Source organism: Agelaius tricolor, unplaced genomic scaffold (assembly GCF_023055355.1).
Source record: "Agelaius tricolor isolate 1412-34295 unplaced genomic scaffold, bAgeTri1.0.p SCAF_1, whole genome shotgun sequence".
Lineage (NCBI taxonomy): Eukaryota > Metazoa > Chordata > Aves > Passeriformes > Icteridae > Agelaius > Agelaius tricolor.
This window is the reverse complement of record NW_027269261.1, coordinates 97,826,703-97,842,894: the sequence shown is the minus strand read 5'-3', so window position 1 is coordinate 97,842,894 and position 16,192 is coordinate 97,826,703. Positions and strand designations below refer to the sequence as shown.

At 38.2% G+C, this 16,192-nt stretch overlaps 1 protein-coding gene across 2 annotated transcripts in view; it reads right to left on the bottom strand.

Annotated features, from left to right (window-relative positions):
* Nucleotides 1-15,880, bottom strand: part of LMBRD1 (LMBR1 domain containing 1) — a 65,439-nt gene extending 49,559 nt beyond the window's left edge. The window contains exons 1-5 of one of the 2 annotated variants that reach the window (XM_071445273.1): nucleotides 15,726-15,880; nucleotides 15,078-15,254; nucleotides 6,924-6,984; nucleotides 2,400-2,497; nucleotides 1,360-1,427 (exon numbers count right to left, since the gene is read on the bottom strand). In XM_071445273.1, coding sequence (XP_071301374.1) covers nucleotides 1,360-1,427; nucleotides 2,400-2,497; nucleotides 6,924-6,984; nucleotides 15,078-15,254; nucleotides 15,726-15,785 — 464 coding nt within the window. In that variant the 5' untranslated portion in view covers nucleotides 15,786-15,880. The remainder of the gene's footprint in view (nucleotides 1-1,359; nucleotides 1,428-2,399; nucleotides 2,498-6,923; nucleotides 6,985-15,077; nucleotides 15,255-15,725) is intronic. The other variant, XM_071445282.1, reaches the window with a different exon arrangement.
* Between the last annotated feature and the right edge of the window lie 312 nt (nucleotides 15,881-16,192).

The window sequence follows — 16,192 nt, the reverse complement described above, 5'->3', positions numbered from 1 at the left end:
TGGTCACATTGGAACTCTGTGGCCACTTCCTTGCTATGAAAACAGCTGACTAAAACAGGTAACTTCTTCTGAAAAAAATATACATAAACACTGAGACATATGCTACTTAACCTAGAATAAAACTATACTGGAAATAGAGTTCACATTTTTCTTCAGCACAGACACCTCAATTGCCTCCTAAAATGGAGCCTTTTCCCCTTGAAGGGAGTCCTGCAGTTTCTCTTAAAAGGGAAATAGAAGAATTACCTTCTTTATCTTACTGGAAGGGAGGAAGAAACATGCTTACAGTTACTGAGGATTCAGGTGACACCTGCTAGAGACACTACCAAGATTTCTAAACTGGATGTGTAATACAATACATCTATCTATACCTATGATGTCAACTGTCAGAAACAGCTTTTACCAGAAATTTTAGCAATATTTCTAGACAATGATTAAGGTAATAAACTCCTGCAATCTCTTATAAGAGCAAATACCTTACTTTCACTTAAAAGGACAAGAGACTTGATAAAAACATACCTTTAACTTTTATCAAAACTAAACCAATATTCCAGTAAGATAATGTACAACTGGAAGCATTAAATTCACTCTAGTTTCTACTTCACACTCCAGTACTCTGATATGGATCATTTTAGCATACATGTTGCAATTTTTACCAACTTTATTGCTGAGGTCAAAATGCTAAAAAGCTTATGACACAGTAGGCATGAGAAAGATTCAGTATTGGTGTGCACATCATGCTTAATGGTGATCTGAAATCAATTTTCTGCTACTACTTGGAGTTTCAGAACAACAGCACTTGCTGCAAACAGGTTACTCACTTCAGTAACATTTGCCTTTTAAACAAAGGCCAGCAAAAGCTTTATCATAGGAGGCACAATTAAGTCAAGTATAACCTCATACTAACATTCGTCAGACAACATTTCTATTTAGCAAAGTATAAGCACATAGCATCTAATCATTTTCCTAAGAAGCTGTTTTGCAATGTCCCTTTCAGAAAGAACACTTGTGAAAAGCAAAAAGCTATTTGATGAACATACATTAGGACAAATTTTTTACTCCTGTTGTACACTGAGGAATTAATGTAGTTGTGTCAAAGCCACCATGTCCTTGATACCAATTTGCACTGCACGTTCAATCAGCTTGGAAGCACAAGCATCCCCATAATTAAGTAAAACCATTTTATCTTCCAGTTAAACCCTTACTTTTCAGGTACATAATTCTCAGGATACTTAAGCCCTATTAGTGATTAAGCTGATGTTGATTATACAGATTGAGTGTATCATAATTTACCTCTTAGAAGCACAGAACTCTGATAAACAAATCTTGCATAGAACAGTGCTCAATACAAATACTTACCCAATTAACAGAAGAACTGCACAAACTGTGATGAATCCCAGAGTGTATTTGAGTGCAGTTTTAACCTGCTGAATATTAAAGAGAAAGTTAATACATTGACATAAAATGAATATAAAGGGATTTGTGCAAACGATGAAGTATTATACTTAGCATAACAGGTATTCTACAAAAAACCTCCACCAAGAGCATGAGTAGTTTTATATATAACTCATAAGCATACATTCTTGAAATATCTCATAGCTTGAGAACTGTGAACAATGACATAGAATTCTGCTTCCACCATAAGCTATGCATCCGAGCAGCTGTGGATGGAAGCCTGGATATATTCACTGCAAATACACTAAAAGAAAATATATACTACTAATACTCTATATTATGGCTATTATTAGAAGTCTTCTTATGTTAAGGTTACAACTAAACCGAAGGGATAACAATCATGATTAATTGATCAGAAGATTATTTAGAAAAGTATTTTCATTTGAAACATAGTACCTTACTGGCATGCAGTTACCATATTCCCTGGCAGGTCTCAAACCAGAGCATTAAAAAGTAAACATCTTAGCTTCAGGTAAATTACTACCACCTACTTCAAGAAAAAAAAGCAAACACTACAGTAGAAAGACACAAAATTTGAGTACCTCTTTCAGAATCAGAACCATCTTCTTATTCTCTACTTTAAAAGCTGTCACTACATATGGTTTTTATTCTATGGAGTCTCACATAAGAAGTTTTAACTTCCTGTGCATGACATTCTCCTCAAAAGAATTTTTAGAAAGCTTAAAGACTTCACGAAAATACAGACAATTACTTATCTCACTAAAGTTTCATTTCATGTGAAATGAAACTTAGTGCCTAGACTAGACAATGACAGACTATGTCTTACTAAGAACTGCTCCAGGATTTTTATGGAACTATAGTAATAGACTTAAATATCACAACGTTAATACCATTTGTAAATTAAAAAATCATTGTTGCTTTTATGTTTTGGCTATATTAATTTGCCTTTTCATTGCTTGGTGCATTTACTAGTGTAAACTTACTGAGCATGTGTTGCCATCATCTTCTTCCTTCTCCTCATAGTAGAAATAGACAAAGGGAATCCACAGAAAGACGCAGAACAGAATGATCGAGTACAGAGCTAGGAGGAAGAATTAAATTAAGAGACAGTTACATTGGCACTTCATTTACCACACAGTAATTCAAAGGAAAGAGTAAAACATTCATTTCCTCTCATTCTAGCTCTTAATTTCAAGCGTTGAAAAGTAAAAGTCACTAGCCAGCATACAATTACTGTTTTGTGAACTCCAAAGAACTTTAAAGTGAACCATGTCAGAATAAGGACTTCAGATCTATCTTCAATTCAGCAATAACAAAAGACTAAAAGTAATTAACTGTATGCAAGTGATATACAATACTAGCACATTAACTTAAAGCATAGTGAATAAAAGCAAGCTAAGCCACCCAATTGTTGTTCCAAACAATGTATATCAAATGAAATTAATTTAAAGCTATTTTGATCACTAGACTCTGTACCAGATTCACCTATTAACATAAGTACATCATGGATGAAAGACATGGCTGTTACTGACCTCAATTAACACCACAAAACAAGCTGTAGCAGTGTAGTATCATCGCTTCATGCTCCCTTTTTAAGAGGACTAATTGGAGATTGCAACAGATATTTAACTGTGTAGCCACTAAACCAAACAGTCCTTCTGTCATGTCACTTTGATGCACAGGTGATCATAAGAAAGTAGAAGGTTTAACATATGTCTTCAAAACTTGACAGTATTTGTAAAGACATTAAGATGGCTGGTAAAAATCAATTAGATTGATTAGCCAGTGGCTAAAAGACCAATTTCAGGTAGAAAACTTGAAGTTTAAATCTTCAGCTGTCTGTATTATAAGCTGAACATGCTTTAGAACATGATTGTTTAGGAAAACCTTTTAATACTCCACATTATCTTATACTATGAACATTGCAGAAGTCCATTAGGAAACTAAAAACTGTGAAGCAGTATGTTACAGTATTTCCACCCCACAAGAAAAGTATCCTAGAATAATTTACTAAGACTTCAAAATGTCAGAACTGCTACACAACCAAGACTGCTTGTGCCAGCACAAAATTGCACCTTTGAAGGAATAAATAAAAGTACACAGGACCACATAAGTCCTGTAATGTTTGTCTATTTTTCATCTTTGCCTCATTTTGCATGACTAATTAACACCTTTCCACCTATACATATAAATGTAATTAACACCTTTCCATGAATACATTCATTCCCAACTTAAGTTTGTGACCTCTTATCTTGGCTGGTGCACTCCTCACAGTGCCCACGTGCCACAAAGAAATCTATCTTAGCCTTTTTTCCTGAAGCTGGTATAGAAGCCAAGTAAGTTTCAACACCTAGAATCTAAATAGAACTCATTCTTTGGAAAAATATTTCAAAGTGTTAAAGGTATCTACTGCTTGGTGTATTTAGTATGGCAATGCAAGAAGAGAAAAAAGTTCTGAGTTAGTTCATGAACTCTCACATTTGCCAAGAGCAAATTCAGCGCTATATAACACCTTGAAAACTCAAACTTGAAAAAGAAGCCTTCCTAGGCATTCTATAGCAGTAGTCATACTACTTCAATATTGTGAATAAGTGTGACTTTCCATTTATGTTCTAGCACATTGCTCTCAGAAACATTACCCTGTTTAGGAAAGTGTTTCTGTAGATCAACTCCACAGTATTTGTCAAGCTACAGATCTCTCAGAGTATTGAGAATGGCTTCTCCTAGAACCAGACCACGAAAATATGAAGTCATATTTGATTTGCACTTAGTTCCCAGAAGCCCAAATTCTTGTGTCAATGACTTATCAAACACTTGCAGTAAGCAGACAAAGCTCCATGTAAAAATCATCCAAGTAATACCACTTACCCTTTTGGATAAATTCTTAGTCAAATTTTAACCTAGGAATCATCAGACTTTTGCTGACTCAAAAAGGAAATGGAAAATCTCAAGTTTAGCATAGACCTCAAAGCACACATGAAGAGACCCCATAAAACTTAGCGGACAGTCCTCGTCACACTGTAGCTGAGATTCATCTAACACATGTAGGTCAAGATCTTGGTCTATCTCACAAGCAGATTAGAATCTACCAATAATACCCTGTCACCATACACAAAATTTCATCAAAGGACACTGGACATCAAGGTGACTCCAACAGGTCGTATTTACTCACTAGAGGAAGAGCTGCACAACACACCTCCAGGTTACTGTCAGCCTCATTCTTTGTGATACAAAGCAAAATGTGTTGGACAGTTTTCAATTATAACACTTTCTGCAAGAGTTTTCCTTCCACACAAACTGACATGCTTTTTTAGAGCATTTGCCAACCATTGATCATTGTTCAATCACTAAAGTACTGTGAGGCATGTTCTATTACATTTGGGGTTAGAAATAGTAACACACTAAGCCACTATGGCTTCAAAGCAATTATTAGACTGATTTCCTAAGAAAAGCTTTTAGGCTGCTGAAATCCCACTTCAAGATACAGTTATTTCAAGCTTCACTCTGAGAGGTACCTCACTTACCATTCTACAAATACAAACTCATTCTACTTTTGTATCAGTCTAGTCAAGAAACCAGGTGGGAATGAGAAACAGAACACTTCATGGGGGCTAACACCTACTCAAAAAACCAAAAAAGCTTTTCTATGTTTAGTTACAGCCTTATCAGTAAAAAGCAATGCAAGTAGCAAAGTAATGACTAATATTCTAAACCATCAGTTAAATCCCAGTCTCCACATTCTTGTTACAATTACAAGTGACTCGGATTGAAGAACAATGATCTAAGTCCACCAATTATTAATACCATAAATTGTCAATACAACTACACAAGTCAAGTAGGATCTATATAGTTATTCTCCTTTTTCAGGAGACACAAGAAAATACTGGTATTCGTGTTCTAAGTACAAAAGTGTACTTCACTTCTGCCCATCCTGTCTGTTAAAAAAAAAAACCCAAAACACTATCAAATACTTTCCTAGGAAGATAGCAAAAAAAACTGGAATAGTACTACAATGGAAGAGTTGCTTAACTTTCTCCTTCTCAGCTGTTATGGCACTATGCTGGGGCAACAGCAGCAGGGCACTAGATAATGTAGGAGAGGCATTGTGTTTTTATATATGATTTTTGGAGACCTCTGAAAAACTAGTTACACTTTTTCAAAACTGGTTTTATAACTAGAGCTATGTTGAAGTGAACAATAATAGTATCCACTCAAATTAAGATAGCAAGAGAAAAAAATTTTAAAACCATGTTTAAATCTCTACCACCATCTGGAGGATATGCTATGAAATAAGACATTTTCCTACAGTATTTCAAGTAGACTTGTCCAGAAAGGCCAAAAACAAAAGCAGTTCTCCCAATTTAAGTTTATATCTTTTTTTAAAAATTAGTTCAAGATTTACCACAACATTCAGCTAGCCAAAAACACCTTACAGAAATTCATCAATCAATCAGTCTCACAAATCTACAGCAAGCAGACCACAGAAGAGCTTGAAGATTATTCCACCTTTTGAGTTGTGAAATATTTCGTCTATTAAACAAGACTTTGGCAAACTACAAAGAAAAGAAATCAAATACATATCAATTCCACTATTATAAAGTGAAGAAGCTCTGTGTTAAAAGTTGTTTTTTGAAAACAGAAGTCTTCTTACTATTTTTACTTTACTCATTTTTATGCTGAGTGAAGCCAATTCTAGTTTATTACTATCACTGGAGGGCAATAATTAATCTAATTTAATGAATTAAGTCCACTATTTTAAATAATCTCCTGAACTAAAAAATATTTTCAAAAGAACCACAATAATCTAAAAGAAAAAACTTCAAGTCTTTGGAAATGTGACCAAAAGCAGGGAACCACCTCAGAGCTTGCACCATTAACTGAAACAAGCATTTTACTCAAACTGTGCTGAGCACATTTCTACACCCACTACATATATCCAGTAGTAGTAAAACTTCTCATAAGTTTCATAAGGACTGCTAAAAAAACTGATATAAGACTATGCAGAGGTTTGGTGAAGTTATTTTATTTCAGTCACTTTTTAAAATATCAGTTCTATTTAGGATTACCACTTTTGAATTAACTCCTTTATGCTGCTCCACAGTAACTGCTACTTGGAACACAGTAGTTGCTGAATCTGAACACTTAAAAGTGTTGCACTCAGTTGCATGAACTTTATACATGGTAGATGAGTTTCACACTGCTGCATATGTTAAGTGCCATAAAAGCTACAGCAAAACCACATATTTCCCTTAAGGGACCACTAAATACACACACAGGAAACATGTGGACCACAGATGATACAACAGCAACCATTAGCCTTTTGATGAACTGGCTTCAGTATATTTGCATTTTTAGGGGGCTTTTGAAGATAAAAAATATTCTCTGAAGAGCACTAAATATAAGACTCATGTTTAAGCAAAAAGGGATAACCCAATATGACCTCTGAAAACTTCATTACTTCACTTGAAGGTCCTATTACTTGAAAAAAAAAAAGGTAAAATACTTACTGTAATATCCATAAAGTACGGTGTCTTCAATTTGCCTTGAAACATTAGCATCAGCCCAGACCTAGCAATAAAGGATAGAAGCATTTATTAGCAAATGTAATAAAAGACTACATGAGAACCAACCACTAAACACAAATAAAGGGAGAGAAATAAAAATGCTACTTCTAAAGAATCCCATGCTAGAGTGCTAGCAACAGTGAAAACCACTGGGCAAACAGGAATAAGCACAGGACAGTTTCACAAAAGGAAGGTTTTAGACCCAAAGGATCATTAAGCAGTTTTGGCAGCTCCAACATATGTTCTGCTAATTTCCACAGTATCTTTATAAGAGTCTGTGAAGATAATCATAGAATGATCTGGGTTGAAAGGGACCATCAAACATCACCTAGTCCATCCATCCTGCCATGAGCAGGAACAGCAGGTTTCTCAAAGCCCCATTCAACCCGACCTTGGAATGCTTCTGGTGATGGGCATCCACAACTCCTCCGGGAACGCTGTTCCAGAGAACCATCAACCTCACCATACATTTCTTCTTTAAGCTGAATCTACACCCTCAGTTTAAAGCTGTTACATTTTCTTCTGTGTCCACAGGCCCTGGTCAAAACTGTTTCTACATCTTTCTTATAAGCTCTCTCTATATTGAAAGGCTGCAACATCAGCCCCACAGAACCTTCTCCTCTCCACACGGAACAACCCCAACTCTTTCAGACTGTCTTCACAGGAGAGGTGTTCCAGAACTCTGACCATTTTTGTGGCCTTGTTTTAATTGCTTTCTTGTTAAAACAAGGCCACAAAAATGGGCCACATAGTTGGACAAAGTACACAATGTACACAATATCTCCATTATAGAATAGCTTTGTTAAAATCTGCATATACAGATGCAACAATACTTAGACATAAGAATATGAAAGAAGTTTTTATTATGCTCAGTTATATATAATTCATTAAATTTACTTTTGTTAGTTATTACATCAGTGTAAGATATCACCTCCTTTTTCAGAAGTACCAGACTTCACTTTTTTGTTTGACAAAGACTTGAATTACATGAATATTCAACTTAGCAATATCTAATTTTACAAGTCAAATCCCAAGAGCACTTATATCCCTTATTTCAACAAGAGCAAAAGTAACAGCACTATTCAGACCCAGGGAATAGTCTGGAGAACAGAAGCAGTGAAAGTGAAAATGCAACTCTTAACTATGTTGGAAACTGCAGTCAGCCAGATGGATGAAATCAAGTTCTTGTGCCCACTCCCCCTCCTCCAAGAGAGAAACTATTGGTTTAAGGAAGCTAAATATTTTATGACAATCATTGACAGAAACTCAGGGGTTGAATAAAATGATCCAATGCTGCCCATACAGGTTAAACATATTTCAGAATTGTTTTAGTTTTGCGGGATCCAATCTACATGTGGTGAAGAGCAACAAAGTAGTTATCCACATGCAGAATTCTTTAAAGGCTAGAGAACACACCAACATAACTGAATTGGCGAAAAAAAATATCCAGTACTGCCAAAGCCTGCATACAGAAGTGAAAAAGGGCTCTCTTCAAACTAGTAAGGTAAATCCCTTCTAGTTGTAAAGACACACACATTAACAGGGAGACATGAAATGCAAATGAGCACACTACTTAAACATTGCTCCCCTAAGACATAAAGACACTTTGGCATTTGGTTTTTCAGTTCCCTCAGAATTGCATAAAGTCATCTGGAATATGGGCTTGATGACATACCATGAACACTTTCTCGAATCTCTCAGAAAATCAGCACCAGCTTCCTTGTTTTTACTACACTAAGACTTCTAGTAGATGAGTTTACATTAAGCTTTTAAAATTCACTGTATGAACTAAATTAGATTATCATCCAGCTGGAATTTGAGCAGAAAAATACACATCCATTTTGACATCTAATCAGCAAAAAAATGGGATGAAAAATATTATAGCAGAAGGGGCAGAAGCAACACCTGAAGTACCTGTCAGGTACACAGTAAGCTCAGTCTTTGAAGACTGCCAGGCTCACACCCAACAGCATTTTTAAAAAGAAATTTCTAGGCATTTGTATTAAAATATACCCCAAAAGAATTTGACTACAATAAGAAAAAAACAGATACAGAACATTTAAATTGCCTCATGTTATATATTAAGAAAATGCTTACTTTAATCAAGGCTAAGGGAAAATCAAGACTGAACTGGACTGTTTGCATTACTTGATTCCAAGTAGCTATTAGACAAAAGGTCTCTCTTATGAGCAATGGAGACATTTAAAATGCACAAAAACCAAGAACAAGCAAGAAAAGCAACAGCGAGACCCAAAGTTTAAGAGAGTTTAAGAGACACAGCCATTGTACAGAAGAGGTACCTAGTAAAGGAAATACAACATGGCTTGGCTGCCCAAGAACTGCTTCTCCTTCAGCTCCAGAGAAGCATTTTTAACACAATTCAGATGAAGAACTTTAAACATTGCAATTGCTTTTCATTTTGTTTTCCAAATTAAGTTGCACACAGGACCAGAATAGTATACTAGGAAACATACACTACACCATAGTAAAATTGTGAGGTGCTATATTACACCAAACAAACTCAAATTGCAAATGTGTGCATTTCACCATTACTTACATGTGCCTCAGAACACAAACTTTGCATTACTCTGCACAAGAAGAATATGTAATGCAAGTCAATTTAATGGTATATCATAATTATTATGTCAGCTTTCAGTCAGCGGCCGAAGCCCCACATTTAAACAAACTACAAAGCAAAATGCTTAATTCTAACTGGCAGATTATCCATATGCACACACCATCAGCAACTCAAAGGCAGTAACCAGTCCATCTGAGCTGTCTCAAAGGCTACTGACAGCAGCACTGTCTTGTCAAAAGCAAGCACTGCTACCTAATGAGTATCAGAGTTCCAACAGTCATATCATCTCTGTTGACATACCAAGCTGCTCAGTATAGGAATTTACTCAACTAGCACATCCAGCACTCAGCTGAGAACTCATCTGAGCAGCCTCCTAGATCTAGTCTTTTTCTTTTCCATTCATTACAACCCAAGCATACAGTATATACAGTGAATGGCTTAGAAGCACAATAGATTAGGGAGGTGAAAATTCATACGGCCTTCAACAAACAGTTTAAGGTGTCAAAATGGGACCACAAATTCTCTAAGGACCTGCTGCATTCAGGCATTCTACACTGTTGTGCTGTACTTCATTTTGTTCCATGTAGTTCAGCAAACACATATCACCTTTAAAACACCTGTACCAATACATTGTACTGAGAGACAAGGGAAACTACAAATTGCAATGATATGTGCAATGAGCATAATGACCCATATTAAACTATTATGCTTAAGTATTTTGTAATGTAGGTCGTGCTAAAAACAAGTGTAAAAAGTACATATGCTCATAAAATGTTGCTAAGTAAGTAAAGATATAAAAAAGCAGCTTAAGACACTAAGTTTACCTAAATGCTAAAGCCAAAGCAAAGCTCCCTCAGAAGATTAATTTTATAATTATATTAGTGGAAAATTAGTTACAAAGAACACTTGCTCCTGCGTTAATCATTGAGCAGAGTCTTTCTTCTCCCAGCAACTCTGTCCAGTTAGTGACTCATGTTAACATATTTTAACAGAACAATACTATTCAAACTCTACAGATTACTTCCACAGATAAAATCATTGCAAGTTCATCTGACTTTCCATCGTTTTTGGTGAGGAACAGCCATGAATTTCCTTCTTTTGTCCCCATTAATTTTGACATTTTTACTGTCACTGCTGCACCCTGTAAGACTTCCATGAGTACCCAGGGAAGCTAGCTCCCATTCTCTGCAAACGTCCCTTAACAGAGCTTAAAGTTATGCAACATTACAGGTCTCAGTATTTGTGATGTTTCATCAAATGCAGATGCAGCACTCATTCTTCTGATTAGGCTCTCCCAAAGCTTAGGCAACAAAAGGAAGATGCAGTATGAAAGACTGGAGACTGAGTCATAGCATGGTTAGATATGAGGAAATTTCATATCCAGATCTCAGATTTTCCAGCCTGTTACCTCAAAAATGGGACAGTGCCAGGATTTTGACTGCCAGATGGAAAGCAGCATCCAGAAACATGCACATCTCAGCCTCATCTGCCTAGCAACAAAGTTTTGGCCAAGTATTATTGCTTCCTAAGTAGTAATTCTGACTCGGGAAGGAGGCATGGTCTCAGTCAATAATAACTTCTCAGTTAGCATCTTTCTAAAAATAAAAACCCTGGACATTTCTAGTGGTTTTGTATTCTGAGCATCTACATAATGAGTTGTTCCCCTCCCACCCTAGTAAGATGCAAAAAACCTTAAATGGTCTACAAAAAGGACCTCCCATCAAGCAGACACTACTCTGAATCAGTAAGAGGACAACTGGCTTTTAGCAGCTCATGCAGACACCCAAGGCTTGTGACACATTCAGTCTTAATCAGACTGAAAGAAGACACTGGCTTTTAACTTGATATAGTAACAAGAATTCATACATTTCAAAAAGGAAATGAAAGGTTTCATTACCTTCTCTGCCTTCTGCTAGAACAGTAGGAAAAGAGACAGTTCAATGATGTGAGCATCCTTGTTTCAAGCAGTCTTCCTGCTGTAAGACAGCATCAGCTATGCTTTAAATATTTATGAGACTTGTAGGTCAGACCCAGAGAACTTGGGCTCCAGCAAAAATATTATGTTTTTAAGCTATGGCAAGGTTTTCTGTTCCTATGTGCTTGTAAGTCCAACAAGTTTTCAGATCAAACAGATCAGACACAAGTGGATGCATTTGAAATCCTTTGAAACAAACTAAAGCACTGACAGTGCTCACAGTCAAAACCTTTGAGCTGAAATGCTGCTGTTGAACATTATCAGGACTTCACTTACAAGGCAATACTCAAGTTTTTATTAGTATTAAACCAAAATCCTCCTTTCCTACTTAACAGTACTAGGAATCAAAGTAATCCCACCCTCCAGAAAAGGTGTTCCAGTGAATTCTACTGTGTAACTACTGTGCAAAACATGCCAATACCAAACCTGCTCAATTCACTCAGTATAAAAACTTTAGGATAGTATTTGTTAAATCTCAAAATGTGGCGAGACACATCATTATGTGCTAAATGCTACAAGCCACTTTAACCATAAACAATAATTTGTAGTAATTGAAAGATGCATTAACAGTATCTTAACAGTCCTGTTGAGATGAACAAAACTTCAAGTTAACAAAGGCTGACCAAGGCACAGCATACAGCCCTTGTCAAGGAAGGCACTTCAAAATACATGATGGAAAAGGGCTACACAACACTTTAAAGAGAATTCCTCCAGAAAGCAGCACAATATTCACAACCTTCAGAAAAAGATACTTTGCTTGGGTATTACAGTTCAGCCAATCTTTGTAGCCAGGACATACCACCTTCCCTTGTCACAGGACACACACAATTCCCAATGAGAACTTTGAACCATCAAAGCCTGCAATTTAACCTCTGTTGTTAGTGTAATGTGATTCTCTCTAGGTTTGCTACAACCTTATTCATCTTGTAAACCTTCAGCTATATCCACAAGTTGACAGTAGGGTCAGAGACATCAAAAGTGAACTGAAAGTTCACATATAGTACCTCTTTCAAGTTGAGCACCCTTGTTTCTCATGACTCTTCACACAGATACCAGGAATTACAGCTGGGACATAGAGGAAAAGCGTATACACACAGAAGAATTTTTTACTTAGAATCTGGATAACTGCCACTACTCTTTTGGCATCAGCTCTGAAATCATCCTGGTAGAGTTTTTTGATGAACTACTAATTTATCTACAGAGAATATTATCCACATCTGCTACCTGGATCTCCCTCAAAAAGTCACTGAGAAAATTTAAGACTTAACTCACTCCGCCCATCCAAAGCAACAAAGGTTTCTTGCCAGAGCCATAGTCCTTCAGACCCCAGCATCATTTATAGGGTCTTGGAAGTGTTGGGCTCGAAAGAGTGGTCCAGAGAAAGGCCAGTAATCTTCAGGAAATATTCCAAACACAATTCAATCTATCCTATTTGCAAAGCAATGGCAGGAAAGAAGCACATGTTACTGAGGACAGTTTAAAAGCTTTAACAATTCGTAATGACCACAGAATCATAGAAAATACTGAATTGGAAGGGACCATCAGGATCACCACTCCCAGTACAGAACACCATGTGCCTCATTTTAAGATATTGTCAGCCTCCTGCCTCATTACCCCTTAAACTGGAATTACCAAATCAATAAAGCTGTATTTACCTATAGGTTTGTAGGTTCTGACTGATTTCAGATTCACTCAACTTAGAAGGCCACATTAATATTTCTATACCATAATTTCAACACCTGTGTTTGGATCAAATGCATTACTGTCAGTAGATATGTTATTTCTGCAAAGCTAGAAATTCAATTCAGCTGAGACTTAAAAGACACAGAAGAATGCTTAAGGCAGTGTGGAGCAATTGTATTTTAACAAGACATAAGTACCTACCAACATTAGGAACTAAGCAGAACAAAGAAGCCTCAAAAGCATAGGCAAAAAGGTACTTTACAAAAAAAGTGTTTACCACAAGCATGAATGTTTGCTCTCAGTACAATTTTTAAATAGAACCTATCCACCTCACCATATCACAACATGTGTCCATTAACAAGGAATGCTAACCCACAAAAAACAGTATTATAAGTAGTTTCCCTTCTAGTAATTGTATTTCCTTAAGTAAAAATTTGTAGTGACTGCATGACCACCTTTGATGACCTGTTCTCACAGGTTTGTTTCTAATCAAAGTACACATAGCAAAATGTGTACTTTGCAGCACAGAATTCTGCTCCATCCCCACTAGATGCATATTTTTCAGCTGGACCTAGTTGCACTACGGTTACTTCTCTAGATAGTCAAGCTCAATGTATTTAAGACTACTGTTTTCATTGAATTGCTAGAACCCTGACATATGAAAGATCTCTTCCATCATCTATAATGTCTTTAATTCCAAACAAGCAAGGCCTGAAAACACAAACTTTTCTGAATAGCACTGAGTAACAGCTTAATTTATTCTGTATTCACCATGAGCAATAAAGATGACAAAAAACACATCACAGCTCAATTCTAAAGGCTTCTCATAACTTGCATTTACATAAGCACCAACCAAAAAGCACTGTATGAGCTGCAAGCTAGTTTTGAAGCATTACACAGATCCGGCAAGCCCTATATGTTCCTTTGGAAGTAAGGCTGGAAAGGAGTACAATCTGGTGTGCAGGCATTTACCTTTCTCCCACTCTATCATTTGTTTCAGGATCATAACTTTTACAATAGATCCAGTTAGGCTCCAAACCCAAGTAAGTTGTTATTCAAGTTAGCTACATGCTCCAGTTCAACCTCTTGTTACTCACAATGTCCTCACAACGACACCAGGTCAATATCTTCAAGAATTCTGCTTGAAAATTCAAGCAATACTTGAAGCATTGGGAAGATCTCTTACAGAAATACTTAGAGCAGATGACAGCAAGTACTCATCTCATTAGGAACTCATTTTGCACAGCAACCCCCTACAGTTTATAAATGCAGTAGTTCAGTTAAGGCTTTATCAGCCAAAAAGAGATACTACAGCATTCCCCTCTGCCAAGGGTTCCTGCAGCTTTCAAAATGCTTGTTAATTCAGGCTTTACACTGCAGGTAGATTACCACAGTAAATCTTTATAAATCTTTAAATGTTCCAGCACCAAATTTTTTTTGCTGACAAAAAAGACAATTAAAATAATCCTAAATTACAAAGGGCCAATACAGTCTATTCTTGAACAAAAGTGCAACAAGTTTTATTCTACAATGCCCCATTACGATGCACTAAAAAGCAACCCTTACGCAATTTGTTTATATCTTCAGGATAGTACATTGACTCTTACGCACAACACAAGGAACAAGCATTTGGAAATGAGTAGAATATCTGAAAAAGCATAGAAGTCAAAACTGAAACCCAATTCAAATACCAGATACGAGTGTTTTATACACAGTATTAGTACCCAGCTTTGAGAAAAGTCGAGTTACTAAAACAGGTATTATTAGCACTGGCTTCAAACACTTTCACAACCCAGGAGCATCCTTTTGCAACACAAGTGCTTCTTTTGAAGAGGCAATTAACATTTTTTAAAGTCCATACCTTAAATGTACCATTTTGGTTTTTCATGTATGAGACCAAAAATATGTCCACTGGCAGGAGTGCTGATGTGATAAGAGCAACGGCCAAGGCAAAAATTGCTGTTATGGTAGAAATCACTTCACTTTCCCGCCGACTCTGATACTTGCGCACATAAACCCAGCAGAAAATTAAAATCGCCTGAAACACACAGGGAAAAACACTTATGAGTTGTATAATAACAATGTCAGCAAGTAGGTACTGATACTAGACCCTGTACGGATGCCTGGAATAGCATCAGCACACCTTTTACCTCAACACTCAGCACCGGGGTTATGCTGACCACACAAAAGTCACTCTTCCTTAAGAGCAGCTTGAGCAACACCACCAGCGCTCACACACGGAACACGCGAAAACACAAACAGGGCGGAGGGGCAAGGCAGCCCCCGCTGCCAGCTGCGGGCTCTGCCCTGCGGCACCACCGCCGAGGCACCCGCGGCAGCCGCAGGGGAGCACTCGCGGCCGGGGCAGCCCCAGGGGCACGGACGAGGAGAGCGAGCGGGATGCCCAGCACTGGAACAGCGAGCGGCTGAAGAGGGAGCAGCAGCCGGCCCAGGGAAGGGGAGGGGATGTGTGAGGGGGCCGCCACAGGGCGGGAGAGCCGCCTCTCACCAGCAGCGCCAGGCCGAAGAGGCACCATCCCGTCAGCAGGTCAGACGCCGCCGCCGCCATCTTCACTTCCGTCAGCGGCAGCACGGCCGCCCCGCCGAGGCGGTGCTTAAAGCGGGGCGGGCTCGCGTCACCGCGGCAACCGCCCCACGCCACGTGACGTCACGCGCCCCGGCCGCCCCGCCCACGCTGCCCGCCCCGCCCGCTGTCCCCGCCCCGCGGGCGCTGCCGCCGCCTGCGCTGCCTACGGGACAGCGGCGCTGCTCCGATGGCTGAAGGGACCGCAGCCGGGAGTCTCCCGGCCCCGTCCCGTGGCAGAGCGCAGCCCTCGGAGGGCCGGAAGAGGGAATCGGGGTGATGAAGAGCTGTCCTCACTCTTGCTCCCGAGAAGGGTTTCCTGTCCTTCCCTCCTGGGGCCGGGAGGCTGAGAGGGCAGCGCTCGGTCCGAGCGGACTCTTGCCTGAGGGACA